We start from the raw sequence: 21432 nt of genomic DNA on the forward strand, positions 1-21432 counted from the left end.
AATATATCTAACTGTAGAAGCAGAAAACAATAACAGTTAAAATTGCTAACAGAACGAAATAGATAACTCGGTGTCAGTCCCTTTAGATGCAAGCACGCTGTTTCTGTGCTTAGTCCACAGACTGGATCTGCCGAGGGCAGACGGAAACGGAGGCAGGAGGGAGGGGGGTGCGGCGGCAACGGCCACGCCGGTCTCGGTGGGAAAGGGCTTGAGCGGCGGCTCCTCGCTCACCGGGTGTGTCCGGGTGATCAGCTGTGTCCGCAGAGGCAGGAGGCTGGAACGGGGCAGATGCAGGGCAGGTGATCACAGAGGGTCTGGCTCTCCTGTGCTCCGGCCGCGTGGCTGAAGATCCCAGGCGTCCTCCTCCCAGCTTGCCGGAAACGCGAGTCCCCTCCCGGAAGCCTCAGAGGCCCCTCCGGGAGCAGTTCCCACCCACCCCTTTTGTCTGGACTCATCAGGGACCCTGGGTGTCGCCCGGCCAGCTCCATTGGCATGATAATGGGAAAAATTCTTTCAATTGACACAGTAACAGAAAAACACTCAACCCCCAGCAGATAGCCAGCACAGCTTTACCAAGAGCAAGTCCTGCCTGACCAATCTTGTGGCCTTCTATAATGCAGTGACTGCATCAGTGGACAACAGAAGGGCTATGGATGCCATCTATCTGGACTTCTGTAAGGCTTTTGATGCAATCCCTCATAACATCCTTCTCTCTGAATAGGAAATATGGATTTGATGGGTGGACTGTTCAGTGGATGAGGAGTTAGTTGAATGGTCACATCCAGAGGGTAGTGGTCAACAGTTTAATGTCCCAATGGACACTGGTGACAAGTGGTGTCACTCAGGGATCTGTATTGGGACCAGTGCTACTTAATATCTTCATCAATGACATAGTGGGATTAATGTCCCCTGAGCAAGTTTGCAGATGACACCAAGCTGAGTGGTGCAGTTGCCAAACCTGAAGGACAGGATGCCACCCAGAGGGACCTGGACAGGCTTGAGAAGTGGGACCATGGGAATCTCATGAGGTTTAATAAGACCAAGTGAAAGGTGCTGTACCTGGGTACAGGCAACCCCTGGTATAAATAAAAACTAAGGGATAAATGGATTGAGAGCAGCCTTGCCAAGAAAGATTTGGGGGTGCTGGTGGAAGAGAGGCTGAACATGAGCCGGCGATGTGTGCTTGCAGACCAGAAAGCCGATCATGTTCTGGGCTGCATGAAAAGAAGCATGACCAGAAGGTCAAAGGAGGTGATTCTGTACCTCTGCTCCACTTTTGTGACACCCCATCTGGAGTACTGCATCCATTTCTGGAGCTCCCAACATAAAAAGGATGTAGACCTGTTGGAATGAGTCCAGAGAAGGGCCATCCAGAAATGCCAGTAGGATGGGATGCCACTCAGAGGGACCTTGACAGGCCTGAGAGGTGGGCACTGTGCGTACGAGCAAACCTTATGAAGTTCAACAAGGCCAAGAGAAAGGTCCTGGACCTGGGTCAGGGCAATCCCAAGCACAATATAGGCTAGGCTGATGTGGACTTGGAGTTGTTGATTGACAAGAAGCTTGACGTGACCTAAGAATGTGCACTTGCAGCTGAGATAGCCAAACATATCCTGTGCTGCATCAAAAGAAGCATTACCAGCAGATTCAGGGAGGTGATTCTCCCCCTCTGCTCTGCTCTCGAGAGACCCCACCTGTCCTGGTTTGCAGGACAGGTGTCTGGCAATAAAGGCAGAAGATCCTCTTTGAAATAGACAATGTAAGCCCCCTCCCTCCAGAGTATTATAATTTTTCAATCAGGAACTCTCAGGCCGAGATAAGGGGGTAGGAATAACAGCTCTTTACTAATACATCTAACCGGACAAACAGAAACAACAGCAGCTATGAAAATGAACAACAAAACAGAACAAATAACTCAATTCCAGTCCTTTTTTTCAGCACAGACACACTCTGCCTGCGTCCAGTCCCGGTGGTGAAAGGCGGGGGGCAGGGTCCGCGCAGCTGCGGAGGTGGCAGACGGGAGCGGGGGGAAGGCGGCAGCGGCAGCTGTGTCCCATGTAGGACAAGGGTGGAGGAAGGGCTCTCCGCTCACCGTTTGGATTTTTGGTGGTCAGCTGTGGTCTCAGAGGTAGGAGGCTGGATGCGGAGCAGATGCAGGGCACTGTCCGACCGCAGAGAAACCTCGCTCCCCGGCATTCGGACCGCGTGGCTGGAAACGGGCAGTCCTCTTTCCTCAGACCTCGCCGGCGAGTGAAAAAACCCCGAAGCCAACCCCCACCTACCCCTTTGTCTCGAGCCCTGAAAAGAGCCTGGGTGTAACCCGCAGGCTTCCTTAGCATAATAATGGGAAAAATTCTTCAAACTGGGACGGTAAGGGAACAAACCCCAACCCCCAACACCACCTAACCTAGAGTACTGCATTCAGCTCTGGGGTCCTCAGCACAGTAAGGGCATCAGCCTGTTGGAGACAGTCCAGAGGAGGACCATGAAGATGAGAGGGCTGGAGCACCTCACCAATAAAGACAGGCTGAGATAATTTGGACTGTTCAGCATAGAGAAGAGAAGGCTCCTTATAGCAGCGTTTTGGTATATAAAGGAAGAAAAGAAAGTTGAAGTGTGACTTATAACAAGAGCATGAAGTCATAGGATACTACATACAATATGTCATAAAAAGGCTTGGTGAAATCATGGCGGCCACTGAAGGTCAACTCAGCACATTTACAAAAATTTTACTGTACAGTACAGAAGTATACAGAAGTATACTGAATATATGGATTTTTCTTAGCATGTGAGTAAATCTCCCTCTGGAGGAAAACAGTAATTATTACTAGCTATAATGAGGGTAAAATAAAATAACAAAGCTCTAGTTTAAAATATTTAACAGTTATTTCAAAATGCAAAAGTTTATTTCTTCATTGTAAGTTCCTTTGAGCCATCAAGTATCTACATAATTTATTACTGATTTGAAAAAGGTCTTGGGCTGGTACACTTAAAAAGTTATAGTGTTCATAGTTAGTGGTATCATGAGATGTAAATAGTACATGTGACTCTACCTGAGTGCTGGATGATATTTATGGTGAAAGAGAAATATCCTTAAAATTTGTAGGGAATTGAACAGAATGGCAGTCTAAATATGCAACTTTTATGTGTGATTTAAGGCTGTTACTTTTTAGTGACAGCTTTGTTACAGAATGACAAGTAATGTTGTACACTGGGAAAAGAAAATTTGCCTTCCAAAACCAGTCTGACATTAGCATCTAGGATACAGCTGCTCAAGGGTGTCCTGATACGGTGTTATTAAAATTCAACAAGAGTTAGGGAAGGAATATATACTTTTTCATTCAAATTTTGTTCTTTTTTGCTCCTTACTCAATTTTTCCTTGTGTCATTACTTTTATTTAGTTTCTTTTTTTTGCTTACCAAGGTTTTACCTCAACTGGCCACTAAGTATCATGCAGCCACTTGCATGCTTCCCCCCACCCTGGTGGGATGGGGCAGAGAATCAGGAAAAGAAAAATAATCATGGGTTCAGATAAAAACAATTTAATAATTGAAACTAATATAATATAATAACAATAATATTAATAATAATGGTAGCAAAAAGGTGAGACAGACTTCCAGCCTTCTTGGAGTTCTTTGCTCTTCAGGACTGCCTCCCAAGGAACTCTCTCAACCAGTCTCCTTAACAAGCCAAAGCCTGCCCTGCAGAAGTCCCAGGTGGCAGTTCTGCTGACACCCCTCCTTACTTTTCTGAGAATTGAAAACTCAATAATTTCATGATCGCTATGCCCAAGATAGTCTCCAAACATCGCATCACCCATGAGTCCTTCTCTGTTCACAAACAGCAAGTCCAGGGAGTGCCTTCCCTAACTGGCTCCCTCACCAGCTGTGTCAGCAAGTTTTCTTCCACGCACTCCAAGAATCTTCTAGGCTGTTTTCTCTCTGCTGTATTGTATTTCCAGCAGATATCTGGTAAATTGAAGTCCCCCAGGAGAACAAGGGCTAGCAGTTGTGAGACTTCTCCCAGTTGCTTATAGAATATTTCATCTGTCTCTTCATCTCGGTTGGGTAGTCTATAAGAGACTCCCACCAGGATATCTGCCTTGTTAGCGTTTCTCCTGATTCTTACCCATGTTATAAATTCATGAGAAATTGTGATCTCTCTAATGACTATTTATTAATAGAAAAAGCAGCAAGCAAACAGCGTTGAGTGCGCCGGGGAGTCACCGTTCCACTGACAAGGCACATCACTTAGCATTAGTTCTGCTCTTTTATTCAGTCTGAGTTTCGTTTTCCTGGTAATCCCCTCCTTCTTTCGTTTCCTTGATTCCACATCAATGGTCGTCTTCTGTGCAGGTGTTGGCTGTTGCTAGGGGGTTGTTTGCCTTCTTTCTGTGGTCTTTTGGATGAAGGCTCGATGTCTTCCTCAGTGTCTTTTTCCTGACCTTTTCTCTCTGCATGCGTAGTTATTAGCTATTTATATAACTATAGTTATTTGCTTAATACAATTTTCACAGTTTCCTTAATTTTTGTTCTATGCAAGCAGATATAAGAGCAAGTTCCTTATTTTTATGCAAGCAGACATAATCACAAGTTATCTTAAGCAAGCATAACCACAATTTCTCTTAGGCAAGCATAACTACAATTTCTCTTTTCTTTTGTTCCATGCCTTATTTGACTTTCTTTAAATTGATTCTTATAATCATCCCAGGCACTCATCACACAGCATTCGCATGGTTTTATTTTTACTATCACATCGTAACACGAATCACACATACATTTCTCACACCCATAAACACTCAACTCTATTTGTGCCATCATCAAGCTCCAGAGAATAAAAACACTCCATAACTTGAAAATGCTTTGACAGTCCTATGGAGGCTTTGGTGTAAAATATGCCTTAAATTAGATGAGGCAAACCTTATGTTCTCAGAGGAATGTACAACCACACGATAATTCCCATTACTGATATGTTTCTTCTCCTTAGGTGCGCTTAATGATCACAGATGCTGCACGACAGAAGCTCCTTGTACTAACTGGACAGTGCTTTGGAAACACAGGAGAACTCATTCTTCAGTCAGGGACCTTCTCCTTCAATAATTTCATTGAGATCTTCGCAGATCAAGAGGTGTGTTCAGAAAAGTGTTTACCATATATTGTCATGTGATTGCGCAGGTTTTTAAGACTAAAAATGGTCCTCTTGTTAGAATTAGCATTAGCTAACTACTGCTGATGCTTTTTACTCTTTAATAGAGTCTTTATTTAAAGACATTTAATTTACTTCAGTTTTGACATAAATTGCTTTACAACGGAATTACATTTTAATTTGGGGAATTAAACTGCAGTTTCAAGAAAGAGAAAACCAAGGAACATTTTGACAATGGAAGGAGACAGTGTTGTGTTTAAAATATTCAGTTTGTTTATCTAAGGTGCACATACAAAGCAGTTGAATTTGACAGCAGGTTCTTCCCTGATGGCAGTTCAGTAATAAGTAACATGAAATAAGACAGACTATCTGCTGGAATGGGTGTAGTTTTTTGCACGACCTACCTGTTTGGCTTCTTTACTGTTGTTGGGGGTTAGGTTTTGTTCTCTTACTGTCTCAATTTAAAGAATTTTTCCCATTATCATGTTAAGGGGGCCTGCCGGGTTACACCCATGCTCTTTTGAGGACTAGACAAAGGGGTAGGTGGGGGGCTGGCTTCTGGGGGCAGGCTGCTCACTCATCCTGCGAGCTCAGAGGAAGAAGACGCCCCGTCTCCAGCCCACGTGGTGAGAACGCGGGGGAGCCAGGCATACTGCCGTCAGACTGCTCTGCATCTGCCCCGCTCCAGCCTCCTACCTTTGAGGACACAGCTGACCACCAGGACTCAAACGGTGAGCGGGGAGCTGCCCCTCCACTCTGCTCCCACCTGAGACACAGCGTGGCGGCTGCCGCCCCTGCCCCTCTGCTCCCGCCTGCTCTCCGCAGCTGTGTGGGCCCTGCCATGTTTTTCACCACCGGGAACAGACACAGGCAGGGTGTGCCTGCGGCTAAAGAAAGGACTGGAACTGAGTTATTTGTTCTGTTTTGTTGCTAATTTTAATAACTCCTGTTGTTTCTGTTTGTATGGTTAGATATGTTAGTAAAGAGCTCTTACTCCTACCCCCTTATCTCTGCCTTAGAGTTTTTGATTCAAACAATTATAATACCCGAGAGGGAGAAAACTTAAATTTTCTATTTCAAAGAGGAACTTCTGCCTTTATTGGCAGACATCTGTCCTTCAAACCAGGACAACTGTATTGTTTAACATTTTTATAGTAAAATCTGTAAATCTTGCTTGATTTAAAGAACAAAAGTACAAGAATTAAACATACCAACATTTAATGCTGTTTCGTTCATGACTTGTTATTTTGCTGTCTTGCTTAATTTCTGAAAGTCCCAGTAGGGCAGGAACCCATATTAAACAAGCTGTCACACTTAATTTGGCTGCTGTGTAATGTATATATATTTAAATAATCTATATGACTGTGTCCCTATGATGCCTGGAACGGCTGACCTGGAACAGAGACTAGACAGAGCAAAAGGAACAAAATCGGTATTTATTAAAAGGGTAAACCTCAGGCAGTGCAAGAGCCTGGCCGGGGCTACACCCAAGTCCAATCCAAGATGGATCCCAGTCACGAGTTTTTGCCCTTTTATAAGTTTTGATTTGTCTACACATTGGGGTCAGTTATCCAACCACAGCCCCAGGCCACAAAGTCTCAGTCCCCTGGCTTGCCCCCTTTCCCTAGCCGTTTTTTATGCTTTTTGGGTAACGGGTGTCCTTGATTCTCTAGCTAGGAAGGTATTGTTTTGTCTAACTACCCTGTGAAGAGGACTTACTAACACCTAATATGAAGTTTCAGAGTTAGACACTAAGCAGCAGAGAATCTGAAAAATATAAAAAGCTAAATCCCAAGGCATCATTTCCCCCCTTTAGAGGCTTGACAAGGCCTTTACCTTGTCAAGTCTCTATTCTAAATATCTACTAATAATAGGTATTTAATATCAGTTAAGTATCTGACAATAGTAACTAACAACAGATAACTATCAAATGGTAAATAAATATCTAACAATGGATAAGTATCTAATAACAGTACATATCTCTAACAGTAAATATCTAATAATAGATAAGTATCTAACAATAAAGAACTAATAATAGCAATAAACAATAGTGAACAGTAATAAATACATAACAGTAGTAGTGTCTTGTACAGTCGGATATTATGCAAAGAAAAATAACTATTATCATAAATAGTTCTTTAGGCACAGAAGAGGAATCATTTAAAACATGTTTTTGCCTGTATCAGTCTCTGGTTTTACAGTTGTTTCAGGAGTAGAAGCTTTCTTAATTCTGGAGTAGTGAATCCAGGGTCCTTTGCAAGCAACTTTGACTGCAGTTGGGGTGGTCTGCAGAACTTGGAATGGTCTTCTCTACTTGGCTTGTAGAGGCTCACCATCCCACCAATTAACATAGACCCAGTCTCCAGGCTTGAAGGAATGTGGAGTTGTGTCCTGTCCTATAGGTCTGGATAGCACGACGTAATTCTGGAGCTTCTGCAAAGTGGAACCTAAAGCCATTAGATATCTCTGTAAATCAAGTTTCCCCTTCATGTGGATTTCACCTGGAATATGCCAAATCTGATATGGTCTGCGGTACAGTATTTCATAGGGATTGATGTTATCCCTCTCTCTCAGCTGTATGCGGATTCTCAGTAAAGCTATAGGCAAGGCTTGAACCAATGTCATGGATGTTTCCAGACAAATTTTGCTTATTTGTGTTTTGAAAGTCCCATTCATACGTTCAACTTTACCACTTGCTTGGAGTCTATAAGGTATATGCAGATCCCAAGTAATTCCCAAAATCCAATAACCTCTTTAACTACGGTTGTAACAAAATGTGGTCCCCTATCTGATGACATCCCCAAGGGAACCCCAAACCTCAGAATTATATGATTGAGCAAAACTTTCACCACTTTGGTGGTTGTATTAGTGCGACAGGAGTAAGCCTCTGACCATCCACTGAAGGTGTCAACTAATACCAGTATGTACCAGTATCCCTCTTTGCATGGTAACTCCACAAAATCTATTTGCCAGTAATCTTCAGGAAGATCTCCTGCTTTTGTCACTCTGAACAACTCTTTTCCCCATCTCAGGGTTGTTTTTGCAGCAGATTTCACATTTGTTCACTCTTGATTGTACTATGTCAGTCATTCTTTTTCTTATTACTACCTTTTTTGATGTTTCAGAAGATTTTCAACCCCAAAATGTGTGTTTTCATGTTCTCTCTGAGCTAGCTCCCAAAGGATCAGGGGTGGGACTACAACCTGATTTGCTGGTATAACAGCACATCCACTTTCTGCGATCTCAGCTTTAAGGAATTTAATTAGTTTGTGGTCTGTTTGGTCATATTTTGTGGTGAACCCTGACAAATCAATGTCTTTTTGTTGAATTACTGCAAGAATACCTTTTTCTGCAATTCCTCTTGTTGCTTTATCAGCAAAATGATTTCCCAGTTCTGGAGTGGTTTTCCCTTTTTTATGACCTCTACAATGCATGATAGCTACTACCTCTGCAGGTTTTTTAATGCTCTCTGAGGGCAAGTATTTGTTCAGTATGTTTAATTTGATTACCTTGAGTGTTCAGAAGTCCTCTCTCCTTCCAGATGTCTCCATGGGTGTGGAAAACACTAAATGCATATTTATAGTCAGTCCGTATATTTACCTTCTTTCCTTTGCTCAGGTCTAGGGCTCTTGCCAGTGCAATCAATTCAGCTTTTTGTGATGACACACCTGCTGGCAGGGCCTTTGCCTCAATCACTTTGTCTTGCATGGTTACTGCATAACCTGTCATCCTTTTACCATTTTTCATGAAGCTGCTCCCATCTGTAAAAAGATTCAATATGGATTTTCCAAGGGCACATCTTTTAGGTCTTGTCAGCTGGAATAGACTTCTTCAATTGTCTGTAGACAGTCATGCTTAGGCATACCAGCAATTAAGGTGAAGGACAGAAACATGGCAGGGTTAAAAACAAAACTTATTTTCAAGGTAACATCAACCTGCTCTAATAACAGTGCCTGATATTTAAGCATCCGGTTGCCAGACAGCCAATGTCCCCCCTTTTTTTCAAGTACAGCTGTTACTTTATGGGGTACATATACTACAGTGTTTCACCCAAGGGTGAGTTTTCGGGCTTTCTGGATCAAGATGACAGTGGCTGCCACAGCCTTCAGGCACCCTGGCCAGCCTTGGGCAACACTTTCCAGCTGTTTGGAAAAGTAGGCCACAGCCCTCCATTGGTTTCTGAGGCACTGTGCTAGTACCTCCAAAGCTAGATTCAGTCTTTCATATGTAAAAAGTTCAAATGACTTAGTCAAGTCTGGAAGTCCCAGTGCTGGAGCTGTCATTAGTGAGTATTTCAGCTGTTAAAAAGCTGCTCTACTGTGTGTAATTATTTTCTTGGCTGCCTTTAATCCTCCATATAGGGGTTTTACCAGCAGTCCATAATTTGCTATCCACAAACGACACCAACCTAGCATTCCCAGGAAAGCTTGCATCTCTCTCGCTGTATGGGGCTCTGGGAGTCAACAGATGGCATCTTTCCGTTCTTTGTTGAGCTGTCGATGTCCACGGAAGATGCCAAGCCCCAAGTAAACTACTGCTTCTTTAGCAATCTGTGCTTTGTCTTTAGAAACTCTGTACCCACTCAGTCCCAAGAAGTTAAATAAACTTACATTCAATTGTATGCAGTCATGTCTGATTCTAGTCACAATGAGGATGTCATCCACGTATTGAAGAATAACTCCTTCTGACTCCTGTCTTTTCCAGTCCTCCAATTCCTTTGCTAGCTGGTTTCCAAAGATTGTTGGGCTATTCTTGAAACCCTTGGTAAAACTGTCCAAGTTGACTTTTCCTCCCTGTATTGGGATTTTCCCACTCAAAAGCAAAAAGCTCTTGGCTGTTTTTGTGTACAGGAATGCAGAAAAAGGCATCCTTCAGGTCTTCAACAGTAAACCACCCTAATTCATCTGTCAGTGTGGTCAAAAGGGTGTAGGGATTGGCTACTGTTGGGTGTATGTCCTCTGTAATTTTGTTAATTGCTCTTAAATCATGTACTAATCAGTAACTCTTACCATCTGCTTTCTTAACAGCTAAAATGGGGGTGTTGAATTTGGACTCACATTGCACTAACAGACCATGTTGTAGGAATTTTTCAATTATAGATGCCAATCCCTTACAGTTCTCAAATTTCAAAGGGTATTGTTTTTGCCTTACCGGTGTGGCTTCTGGTCTGAGTGCAATACTCACTGGTTCTGCCCGTTTGGATCTTCCTGGGATATCACTGGCCCATACTATTGGATTGACCGCATTTTCAACTTCAATGGGAATTTCACAATTTTTTTCCTGTGTAACAAGTGCAGCAACTTCAACAAATTTAGATTCAGGAATTATCACTCTTATACCCTCCCCCTTTTTAAATTTAATTTCTGTTTCTAACAAATCCCTCCCCAGCAATGCTTATGGGGACTTAGGCATATAGAGGAATGGATGGGTTACCCAGTGCTTCCCCAGTTTGAATTTTAAAGATTGGAAGAAAGGTCATGTTTCGCTTACTCCAGTCACCCCAACAACATGTACAGTATTGTGACTCAGTTTCTCTTCTGACGTATTTAACACAGAATATGCTGTTCTAGTATCTACTAAAAACTTGATGTCATCTTTCCCCAGTTTACCAATAACCAAAGGTTCCGCCAGGGCGGTAGCATTCAGTCCCCATCATTTAGAACTTGAACCGCTTGAGGCTTGTACTACTGGGAGTCGGGGAACTGAGGATTTTTCTTTCAGTGCTAAACAGTCCTTCTGCCAATGTCCCCATTTCTTACAGTAAGCACATTGATTCTTCTCCATATGGGAAGTTTTCTTGGATGACTTTTCCTGAGTTGCCTTCTTACTAGGTTGGGATTTAACTTTTTCAGTTGGGCCCCTGTGTTGAAACACCCTCCAGGCTACTTCTAGCATTTTATCTATGTCTCGAACTCCCTCTATCTTTTGCAGCTTTCTTCTTATATCATCTGAAGCCTGACCCATAAACAACAGAATTAGATGGGCTTTACCATCATTTGACTCGGGATCTAAATCTGTATATTGAATTGCAGCTTCTCTTAATCTGTTAAAAAAATCACTGGGTGATTCATGATAATTATGCTTTATTGCATAAATTTTTGACCAATTTATAGCTTTAGGAACACCATGTTTTAACCCATATACCACAAGACTTTGATATAGTTTTAGCCTCGCCATATGTTCTGGTATATTTGGATCCCAGCCAGGATTTTCTAGGGGAAATATCTGAGACAGTGCCTTGAAGCAGCCCAATAGCTATGCTGGCCACTACTGATGTTGTGATAGCTTTATTGGCCATTTGTGTCTCAGTGGGATCAAGTAATGTGTCTAACATAGAGTTCAAATCAGCCCAATCAGGGTTTTGTGTGTTAATTGCTCTTTCTACTAATGTGGCCACTTTATCTGGGTTCTCTTCATATTTCTCCACTGTAGTTTTCCATTGCTCTAACTGGATAAGGGAGTAATGAACCTTTAAATATATCAGCCCTTGGTTGTCAACTGCTTGTCATAATGGAGCTTGTAAAATTGGTTCTTTTTCTTTTTTTTTTTTTTATCTAGTAGGTTTCACTATTGAATTGCACTCTTTGATGGCCTTTTTAGCAATCTTTCCGCTCCTTCACTTTCTCAAAGCTGCAATTACTGCATCAATTTCATCCTCCTCCTCTTCCTCAGAACCACCCAAGCAAGAGCTGTCTGACTCTGTATATTCTGCTGTAATATTAGATCTGCTTCAATTAATCTTAATTCTAGAAAGCGCTAAGCAAGGTTTATACCATATTGGAGACTCACAGGCCTATGAGCAGAGGAGGCAGTACTCCTCCCGTGGGAGGGCCCCTCTCTGCCCTCTCAGCAAAAGTCCCCTTCCCCCAAGCCTGCCTCTTTCCCTGATGACAACAGTGAGGATGGCGGCGGATGTGGGCGGTGGTGTCTGTGCCTGCCAAGGCTCGCCTTTCTCCTCCTTTACTGACTGGGACCCTGCTAGGGGCATGCCCCCCCATGCCCCCCTTGCTCCGCCGGAGACAGGAGTGGAAGAGCCTCTCCCCAATCAGACCGGGGAGGTCCCTGTTCTCAAATCAGGGGCGATGAGGTCTAACTCGGCCTCCTTCTTGTTTTTATATTCCCTATTCAATATTGGCTCTCCTTTTTTACTTTTCCTCTCTTTTTTTTTTTTTTTTTACGACCAAGATATATCCTTCCTTTTTGTTTGCTGCTGGGCTTTGTTGACATGCTAAGATCATAAAAAGCCTAGCATATTCTAATTCATCAGGGTATCTGTATTTGCGTATACGGGAAATCAAACTTGATATTAATTTCTTAGGAAAACTACTGAATTTTGGCCACACCTCATGTTATTAAGTTCATAAGTAGGCCAGATATTTTTGGAGAGTCTGAAAAGTTTGTTTTCAAAAAGCAATGACTCCCCCCCAGTTACGTCCCCCCAATTTTTCGATACTAATCCCAAAGGACTATCTATGGGAATATTATTATTACAACACATACAAGAGAATATACATCCCATATGTTAACAGTTATGAGTGAGAAAGTCCATGGAGATCAAAAGAACCAGGGAGAAAGAAACCAAAGAATAAGCCAGAGATGGATTTCGAACTCCTGCCTTTCAGAACTGCAGCACGAGAACTGACCCACTGCTGGCCTCAGGCCAATATCTCTGCAATCGAACCCCGATTTTCAGAGAGCATCCTCTCTTACTACTAGCAGGGAGGTGAAGAGCATCAGCAACTCCACCTGGACTCCTAGGGTCCTTCAACACTAAACAAAATTACAAGAGATCTCTAAACACCTAACTTAGGTGCTAAAGCAGAATACCACTTATCCAGTTACTCATGAGTCTCTGTACCAGTCCCAGGGGTTCTTGGGCTCTGGTACCTTCTGGACTGCAGCTGGGCCCCCCCAGAGTGCTGGCAGGAGTGGGGGGGGGACGGGGGGGGATGGGGGACAGGAGCTGAATGTTCCTCAAGTCCAGGGGTTTTCCAGATGCCTTAAAGTCCTTTTGTGGTGGCCAGAACTGATGCCTGGAAAGGCTGACCTGGAACAGAGACTAGACAGAGCAAAAGGAATAGAATAGGTATTTATTAAAAGGATACACCTCGGGCAGTGCAAGAGCCTGGTTGGGGCTACACTCAAGTCTAATCCAAGATGCATCCCAGTCACGAGTTTTTACCCTTTTATAAGTTTTTATTCATCTAAACATTGGGGCAATTGTCCAATCACAGCCCCAGGCCATGAAGTATCAGCCCCCTGGCTTGCGCCCTTTCCCTAGCCGTTGTTTATGCTTTTTGGGTAACGGGTGTCCTTGATTCTCTAGCTAGGAAGGTATTGTTTTGTCTAACTACCCTGCGAAGAGGACTTACTAACACCTAATATGAAGTTTCAGAGTTAGACACTAAGCAGCAGAGAATCTGAAAAATATAAAAAGCTAAAACCCAAGGCATCACCTAGGTATTTAGTTCCCAAAATTAAATAGGAACATTTCAGTGGGGTGAATTTTGAAAGTTCAGCACTGAAAAAGAAAAGTTTTCATGAGCCCCTGTTTAATGTTTTATCCATTTGGGGTCAGACTTTTTAGCAGGGCCTGTTGAAATAGAATAAGGCATAATGTTTTTAAACTAAAAGAGCGATGATTTAGACTAGATATAAGAAATATTTTTTTTTTTTAGTATTGTGAGTGGTGAAACACTGAAACAGGTTTTCCAGAGAGGTTGGAGACCTTCTATAATAAGGTCACCCAACTAGTGGGTGAAGGCAGGGCGATGGATGTAGTTTTTCTGGATTTTAGTAAGGCTTTTGTTGCTGTCCCTCACAGCATCCTTCTGGAAAAGTTGCCCAGCTATGGGATGAGTGGGCTTAATGTGGGCTGGCTGAAGAACTGGCTGAAGGGTATGGCTCGAAGGGTTGTAGTGAATGGGGCTATATCTGGCTGGTGACCAGTCACTAATGGACTTCCTTAGGTCTCAGTTCTAGGGCCAGTTCTGTTCAATATATTTATCAATGATCTCGATGCAGGATTTAAATCTACCTTTAGCAAATTTGCTGATGATTCCAAACTGGGAGGTGCTGTTGATTCTCTTGAGGGACTAAAGGCCTTGCAGAAGGATCTACATAGATCAGAGCATTGGGCAATGAAGTTTAACAAGTCCAAATGCTGAATTCTGCACCTGGGACAGGGTAATGCCAAATGTGAGTATAGATTGTAAGATGAGTGGGTGGAGATCAGCCCTGCAGAAAGGGATCTGGGCATGCTGGTTGAGACAAGTTTCGCTTTTTTGATTTTATTTGCTTTACTTTTTTACAGACAAAGCCATGTCTGACATAGGAGTGAGATTTATTTATACTCATATCAATGGTTTCAATACAACAAAGATAGAAAATATGTATTTTCTGCTTTATTTAGTTATTGGTATGTGTAATGGTTTGAAAGCAAAACCAATGAGAGACTCCAAGTCAGAAATACAATTTAATAGGAAAAAAGAAAAAAATAAAATACATGCAATAGTGCAAAAGAAAAACTACTGATGGAGTCAGAATGAAACCTGACACCCATCTAGTTAGGGTGGTGGTAGCAGTTCAGATGAAGTGGTCTTGATGAAGTAGTGATCCTGTAGAAAGGTCTGATAGCTCTTGTCCTCTGGAAACCAGTGGGTAAGGGCTGCCTTAGTGTTCCAAATATCTGGTTTTATCTAGGTAGGAAATGTTTGGCTCCTCCCCCTTGGGTGAAGCATCTCACAATGGGATGATGCAATTTTATCAGTCATGCAGTGGGACTCAATGGCCCATTAACAGAATATATCTTCCTGGAGGAAGGATGGGTGGAGGGAAAGATAGAGCATTGCCCCACCTGGTTTTTAACAGATGGTCCATTAGCAGAGTATATCTCCCACAGAGATAAGAATCACTCTCCCACCTGGTTTCAGCAGATGGTGATAGAATACATACTTTTGGGCACATCTTTACATTGTAACCTAGGACAGTATGATAACTTTTCTTTTGATTACAGCCATTGTTTTTGTTGCATTTTATTATTGGTAAGTGCTGAAAATAAATTATGTAATGCAAAGAAAGGAAGCAAGACATAGACAGAGGACCACAGAGATCTACTTCAATCAAGCATCTCTTTTTATATATCAATTTCTTTTGCTGATTCAGTTTGTAGTCCAAGACTTTCAAATTATTCACCTGCAGTCTAATCTATATTACCTTTATGAAAACTGCTCCTATAGCTTGAACTACTAATTGAGTGTCTGCAAAGAAGGTTGTACTATTTTGCATTATACCACGTGGGTATATTTTGCATTGAATTTTACATCTGAATTAATTCTATAAAGTTTATATAATTTGGTGGTCTCTTTGATAAGTGCAAATAAAACAAATGGGCTACATTTGACCTATTTTCCTGTTAAAAAAAGTCACATTTCTTTGGAATTGGAATAACATAGAAAGTAAATCATACCTCTTCATGTTTGTGTACTAATATGGAAACAGAAAATATTGGGTTTTAGTTCAGACTGGAATAGAGCAATACCTCTTCATACTATGGCATAGAACTTTTTGTTTTCTGTGCCTTTATTTCAGTAAATTGTGTTAGTACTATCATGTTGCCTTTTAGGAATGGTACTCCCGAGTTTAGTGTCCCCACCAAGACTCTCCCAAACCAGACACTGCACTCTCCCCCTCCACCCCCACTGAAAGCACAAAAGGCAAAGATCATGGGTTGAGAAAAGAACACTTTACTGGAAACAGCAATAAGATAAGAAAACTAACAGTAACAGCAAGAATATTAATAATAAAAGCTATAAGACAAATAAACTATTTATATGGAAAACTGTGATAAATACTGACTGGCTCTTCCTGACCACATTTTTCTCCTGACTGGAAAAAGGTCATCCTCCTCTTCTGAAGCCAGACTCCCTTTCCCCCATCCCTATCAATGACATAAGGTGGTATTGAATAGCATTAGGGTCTGGCCATGCCCCCCCTCCTGACTACTGTAAAAAATTAGCCCTGTTCTGGCCTAACCTTGGACACATGTTTTCAAACACTGTCAAAATTAATGGAGTTATTATAGATTTTCACTTTTGTGATCCATGAGTTGAAAATAAAAATAATGACAAGATTGTTTTTAATCCTAACACTTTTTTCTGGCTTTTTCTTTAGCACTGAATTTATATTTTTTTATTTATAAGACTATATATATAAAGCATTATAAATATATTTAATAATATGATATATATATATTTTTAAATATATTTGTCATAGCTTAACCCCAGCTGGCAACTAAGCCCCACATAGGGGTTTACTCATTCCTCTCACAGTAGGATTGGTGAGACAGTCAGAGAGGGAAAAATGAGAGAACTTGTGGGTTGAGATAAAGACAGTTTAATAGGAAAAGTAAAAGCCACACATGCAAGCAAAGAAAAATAAATAATTCACTGCTTCTCATGGGCAGGCAGGTGTTCAGCCATTTCTGAGAAAGCAGGGATCTATCATGAGTAATGATGACTTGAAAAGACAAACGCAATCACTCCAAACATCCTTCCATTCCTCTTTCCTCTCCTAGCTTTATATGCTAAGCGTGACATATGGTATGGAATGTCCCTTTGGTCAGTTGAAGTCGGCTGCCCCATCTGTGTCTCCTCCCAACTTCTTGTGCCCCCACAGATGACTCATTGATGGTGTGATATGAGAAGCAGAAAAGGCCTTGATTCTATATAAGCCCTGCTCAGCAACAGCTAAAACATCCATGTGTTATCAACACATTTTTTAGCACAAATACAAAACACACCCCTATAATAGCTACTATGAAGAAAATTAACTCTCTCCCAGCCAAAACCAGAAAAATAGAACATATATAAATATATTTGCCTCACAATCTCACAAATACAAAACATGTGACTTTTTGCATTTTTGATGGAATAAATAATTTCTTAGTGTTCTGCAAAACTGTCCTGCGGTCTGGGAATCAGGACCCAGTCTGCAGAAAGAACTGTGGTATGAAATACATTCTGTATAAGGAGAGGGTGGGGAAGGCAGCTTCTCCAAGAGGATGTTAGCCTCCTCTGGGCTGCAGTTATTCTTTCTGCCTGTTTTGAAGATGTGCTGTTTCACTTAGATATTTGTCTGGCTCTTCTGAATCGACAGGGGCAGCAGGGAGACTTGTGAGACAATGGCAGAGATAGTCACTGCTCTGGCAACATTAGCTTCATAGTCCTCATCCTCTCTAAATTAAAACTTGCACTGTCCTCCTATAAAGGGTAAAGGACGGAGGGGAGAACCTTGGGGTACTTTCCCCCCTTTAGATAGCGAAGGTGGGACCTTTCCTCATAAGCTGATCCTTTGTATTTTCAAAAATACAGTAGAAAATTAATTGTGATAGCTGGTTCTTTTAGTTTCTAGGATGGGTACTCAACAGTGCAGAAGCCAATAAAAAAGGTTTTATCTGATCAGGAACTATTATGTTCTGATATTAATTGTAATTTAAAAATGAATTTACATGCATCTTTTGGTTTTTTACAATCTTAGGTTGGTGAATTATTGAGCACCACACACCCTGCCAACAAAGCCATCTTAACTCTTTTCTGCCCTGAGGAAGGAGAATGGAAAAGTTCCAACCTGGACAGACACAACCTTCAAGACTTTATTAACATTAAGTTCAACTCAGCTTCCCTATTGCCCAAAATGGAAGGACTCTCTGAATTCACTGAGTATCTGTCAGAATCAGTAGAAGTGCCATCACCCTTTGACATTTTGGAACCTCCAGCTTCAGGAGGCTTCTTGAAACTCTCCAAACCCTGCTGTTATATTTTCCCAGGTGGAAGAGGGGACTCTGCATTGTTTGCAGTGAATGGATTCAACATGCTTATCAATGGAGGATCTGAAAGAAAATCTTGCTTTTGGAAACTTATCCGGCACTTGGACAGGGTAGATTCCATTCTACTCACTCACATTGGAGATGATAACCTGCCAGGAATCAATAGCATGCTTCAGCGAAAGATAGCTGAATTAGAAGAGGAACAGTCCCAAGGGTCTACTACCAACAGTGATTGGATGAAAAATCTGATCTCACCTGATTTAGGTGTTGTATTCCTTAATATACCTGAGAACCTGAAGAACCTGGGTCCTAACTTCAGAGTAAATAGGAGCATAGAAGAAGTTTGGTTTACTCTTCAATATTTAAATAAATTGTCTATGAAACCAGAACCACTTTTCAGAAACATAGGAAATACCACTGACCCTATCATCTTATTTCAGAAAATGGGAGTTGGCAAACTTGAGATGTATGTGCTTAATCCTGTCAAAAATAGCAATGAGATGCAATATTTTATGCAGCAATGGAGTGGTACTAGAGAAGATAAAGCTGAATTCCTGCTACCAAATGGTCAAGAACTAGACATTCCATTATCCTGTTTCACCTCTGTCTCATCCCTCATTGTGTGGCATCCAGATAACCCTGTAGAAAAAATAATCCGTGTTTTGTTTCCTGGAAACAGCACACAATATCATATTCTAGAAGGACTAGAAAAACTCAAACACTTAGACTTTCTTAAACAACCAATGGTTACACAAAAAGACCTAACTGGAAACATTGCTAGTCCAGCTGTGAAACAAGCAAAGCTGAAACAGCGAACAGATAGCAAGGAGTGTCTGAAGCCTGCTGCAAAGACACCAAACAAGACTGTCAGAAAGGAATCTAAAGAAGAAACACTGGAGCCTGCAAAACCTAATCCAGGACCGGAAAAGATTCTGAAATTGGAAAGCAAAGAAAAAGTTCCAGTTAAAAAAGAGAAACCAGCAAAAGGGGAGACCAAATCTATAGTGGCAGAAAAAGATGTTAAAAGTAAAGAAGAGCAAAAATCTGAAACTCCTGAAAAACAAGCTACAGATGTAAAAGCAAAAGTGGCAAAGGACAAGCCAGTGAAAAAGGAAGTCAAAGCAAAACCTGAAGAAAAGAAAGAGGAAAAAGAAAAACTAAAGAAAGATGTTTATAAGAAAGAGGAGAAAAGACCCATCAAAAAAGAAGAAAAACACAAAAGAGAGGAGATCAAGCAAGAAGTTAAAAATGAGGTGAAAAGGGAAGAGAAGGAAACTAAGAAGGAAGTAAAGACAGAAGCTCCACCAAAGGAAGTTAAAAAAGAAGGTAAAAAAGAAGGTAATAAAGAAGAGAAGGAAATTAAGAAGGAAGAAAAAGGAATCAAAAAAGACATCAAGAAGGTTCCTAAAGGAAAAAAGACATCTGCTGCTTCAACTGAAATAAAAAAGCCAGCAGCAAAGCCTAAACCACAAAAAAAGCCAGAACCTACTAAAAAAGAAGCTGTTTCTGCTGAAAAGCCAAAGGAAAAAGTTAAAATTAGGCCTGTCAAGGAGATTAAAATCAGTGGAGCTCAAACTGCCCTTACAGCAGTTGGAGCCATTACCGCAACTATAGCAGCTGCAGAAATTGCAGCTAGTGGAAAAGAACTTCAAGTTGAGAGATCCCTTATGTCTTCACCAGAGGATTTAACAAAGGATTTTGAGGAATTAAAAGCTGAAGAAGATGAAACAATAAAAGAAACGAAACTTCAAGTTGCACTCATAGAGAATGAACTGAGACTCACTGGCACAGAACAAAGAGAGACCTTTGAAGTCCAAAAAGAAAAATTAGATCATGAAGGACCTGTTGAGTCCTCTGATGAAGGCATAACTACCACAGAGGCAGAGGGTGAGTATGAACAAACACCTGAAGAATTGGAACCTGTGGAAAAGCACAGAGTTGATGACCATGAAAAGCTTGAAGATGAGGGAACTGTCTTGGAAGAATCATATGAAGGAGGAAATTATGAGGAAAAGGCAGAGACAGAGGAAGCTGAAGAGCAAGGTGAAGATGCGGAGGTAAAGACACAACTGGTCACTACAAAACCATATATTAAGAAAGCAAGAAAAATGCAAGAGAGTTCAGAAGAAATAATGCCTGATATTAAAGCCAAAAAATATCTTGAAAAGGCAGATGATGAAGCATCAGATGAACAGGCTGAGGAGGACATGGAAGAAGCAGTAGAAAAGGCAGAAACTGAAGAGACTGATGAAGACAAGGAAGATGAAGCAAAAGACATTAGAGATGAAGAGAAGACAGAAAAAATAGAAGCTGAAGAAGATTGTGTGATGGCAGTAGTAGACAAAGCTGCAAAAGCTGGTGAAGTTGAAGATAATTATGGCCTACTTATACTTACACCAACAAAACACTCAGAGCCTCAGTATCCAGCAGTTGAACTGGCTGCTTCTATACATGATGAAACATTACCTGGTGGCTCAGAAAGTGAAGTCACTGTTTCTTATGAAGAAGATAGAGAAAATCCACCTGAGGAATTCACTGCTACTTCAGGTTATCTACTGTCTACCACTGAACTATCCAGTGAACCAATTCCAATGGATGAAACATCTATGCCCTTGGATGTCATGAGTGATAAAATTAACAATGAGGAAAGTGAGTCACCTTCTCAAGAGTATAAGTACATTACCAAGTATGAGACATCATTGTACTCTCAAGAATTTGCTAGACCTAAACTTTCTCCACTTCCAGATGCTTTTATTGGATTATGGGAGGAATCCAAAACAGAGGCCACAGAAGGCAAAGACTATAATGCCTCAGCTTCTACCATCTCACCACTTTCTTCATTAGAGGAAAACAAATTATGTAAATCTGCATTCCAAGATGTATATTGTCAAAAAGGAAGTGAAATCCAAGGAACTGACAAATTAGAAATCAAAGAACCCTATCCAGAAGATGGTGGAAAACATACAACAGCCAAGAGTCCATCTAAGAGTTTGTCCCCTCCATCACCTGTTGCCAAAACACCACTAAGTGAACGCAGTGTGAACTTTTCACTTACTCCCAATGAGATCAAAGTCTTGACTGAGCCAGTCCCCATTGCTACATTGTCTGATGTACATCAAAAAGTTGCCAAAGAGCCCTGTGCAAGCCCTGAAGATAAAAAATTGCAAGTAGCATCTCCCTCACAGTCTGCTGCAGGTAGTGCTGGCCACACACCTTATTATCAATCCCCCATTGATGAAAAATGCAATCAGCTTTCCTCTGAAACCAGTGAAAAGTCAACAGAAGTTCCTGTTATCTTGGAACTCAGTGAAGACAAAGATGAGTCTGCCAAACCCAGAATTAGCCCTATGGATTGGCCTGTGCCAGATTCAGAATCTCCTATTGAAAAAGTTCTCTCACCTCTATGGAGTCCACCACTGATAGGTTCAGCGACCAGTTATGATACATTTTTGAGTGCTGA

At 41.5% G+C, this 21432-nt stretch overlaps 1 protein-coding gene across 1 annotated transcript in view; it reads left to right on the plus strand.

Annotated features, from left to right (window-relative positions):
- The window catches only part of LOC306814081 (electromotor neuron-associated protein 1-like), a 97533-nt gene extending 82318 nt beyond the window's left edge, over positions 1–15215 (plus strand). The window contains exons 4-5 of the mRNA XM_079329796.1: positions 4988–5128; positions 15162–15215. Coding sequence (XP_079185922.1) covers positions 4988–5128; positions 15162–15200 — 180 coding nt within the window. The 3' untranslated portion in view covers positions 15201–15215. The remainder of the gene's footprint in view (positions 1–4987; positions 5129–15161) is intronic.
- The last annotated feature ends 6217 nt before the right edge of the window (positions 15216–21432 follow it).

Source organism: Erithacus rubecula (genome assembly GCF_903797595.1).
Source record: "Erithacus rubecula genome assembly, contig: SUPER_W_unloc_1, whole genome shotgun sequence".
Lineage (NCBI taxonomy): Eukaryota > Metazoa > Chordata > Aves > Passeriformes > Muscicapidae > Erithacus > Erithacus rubecula.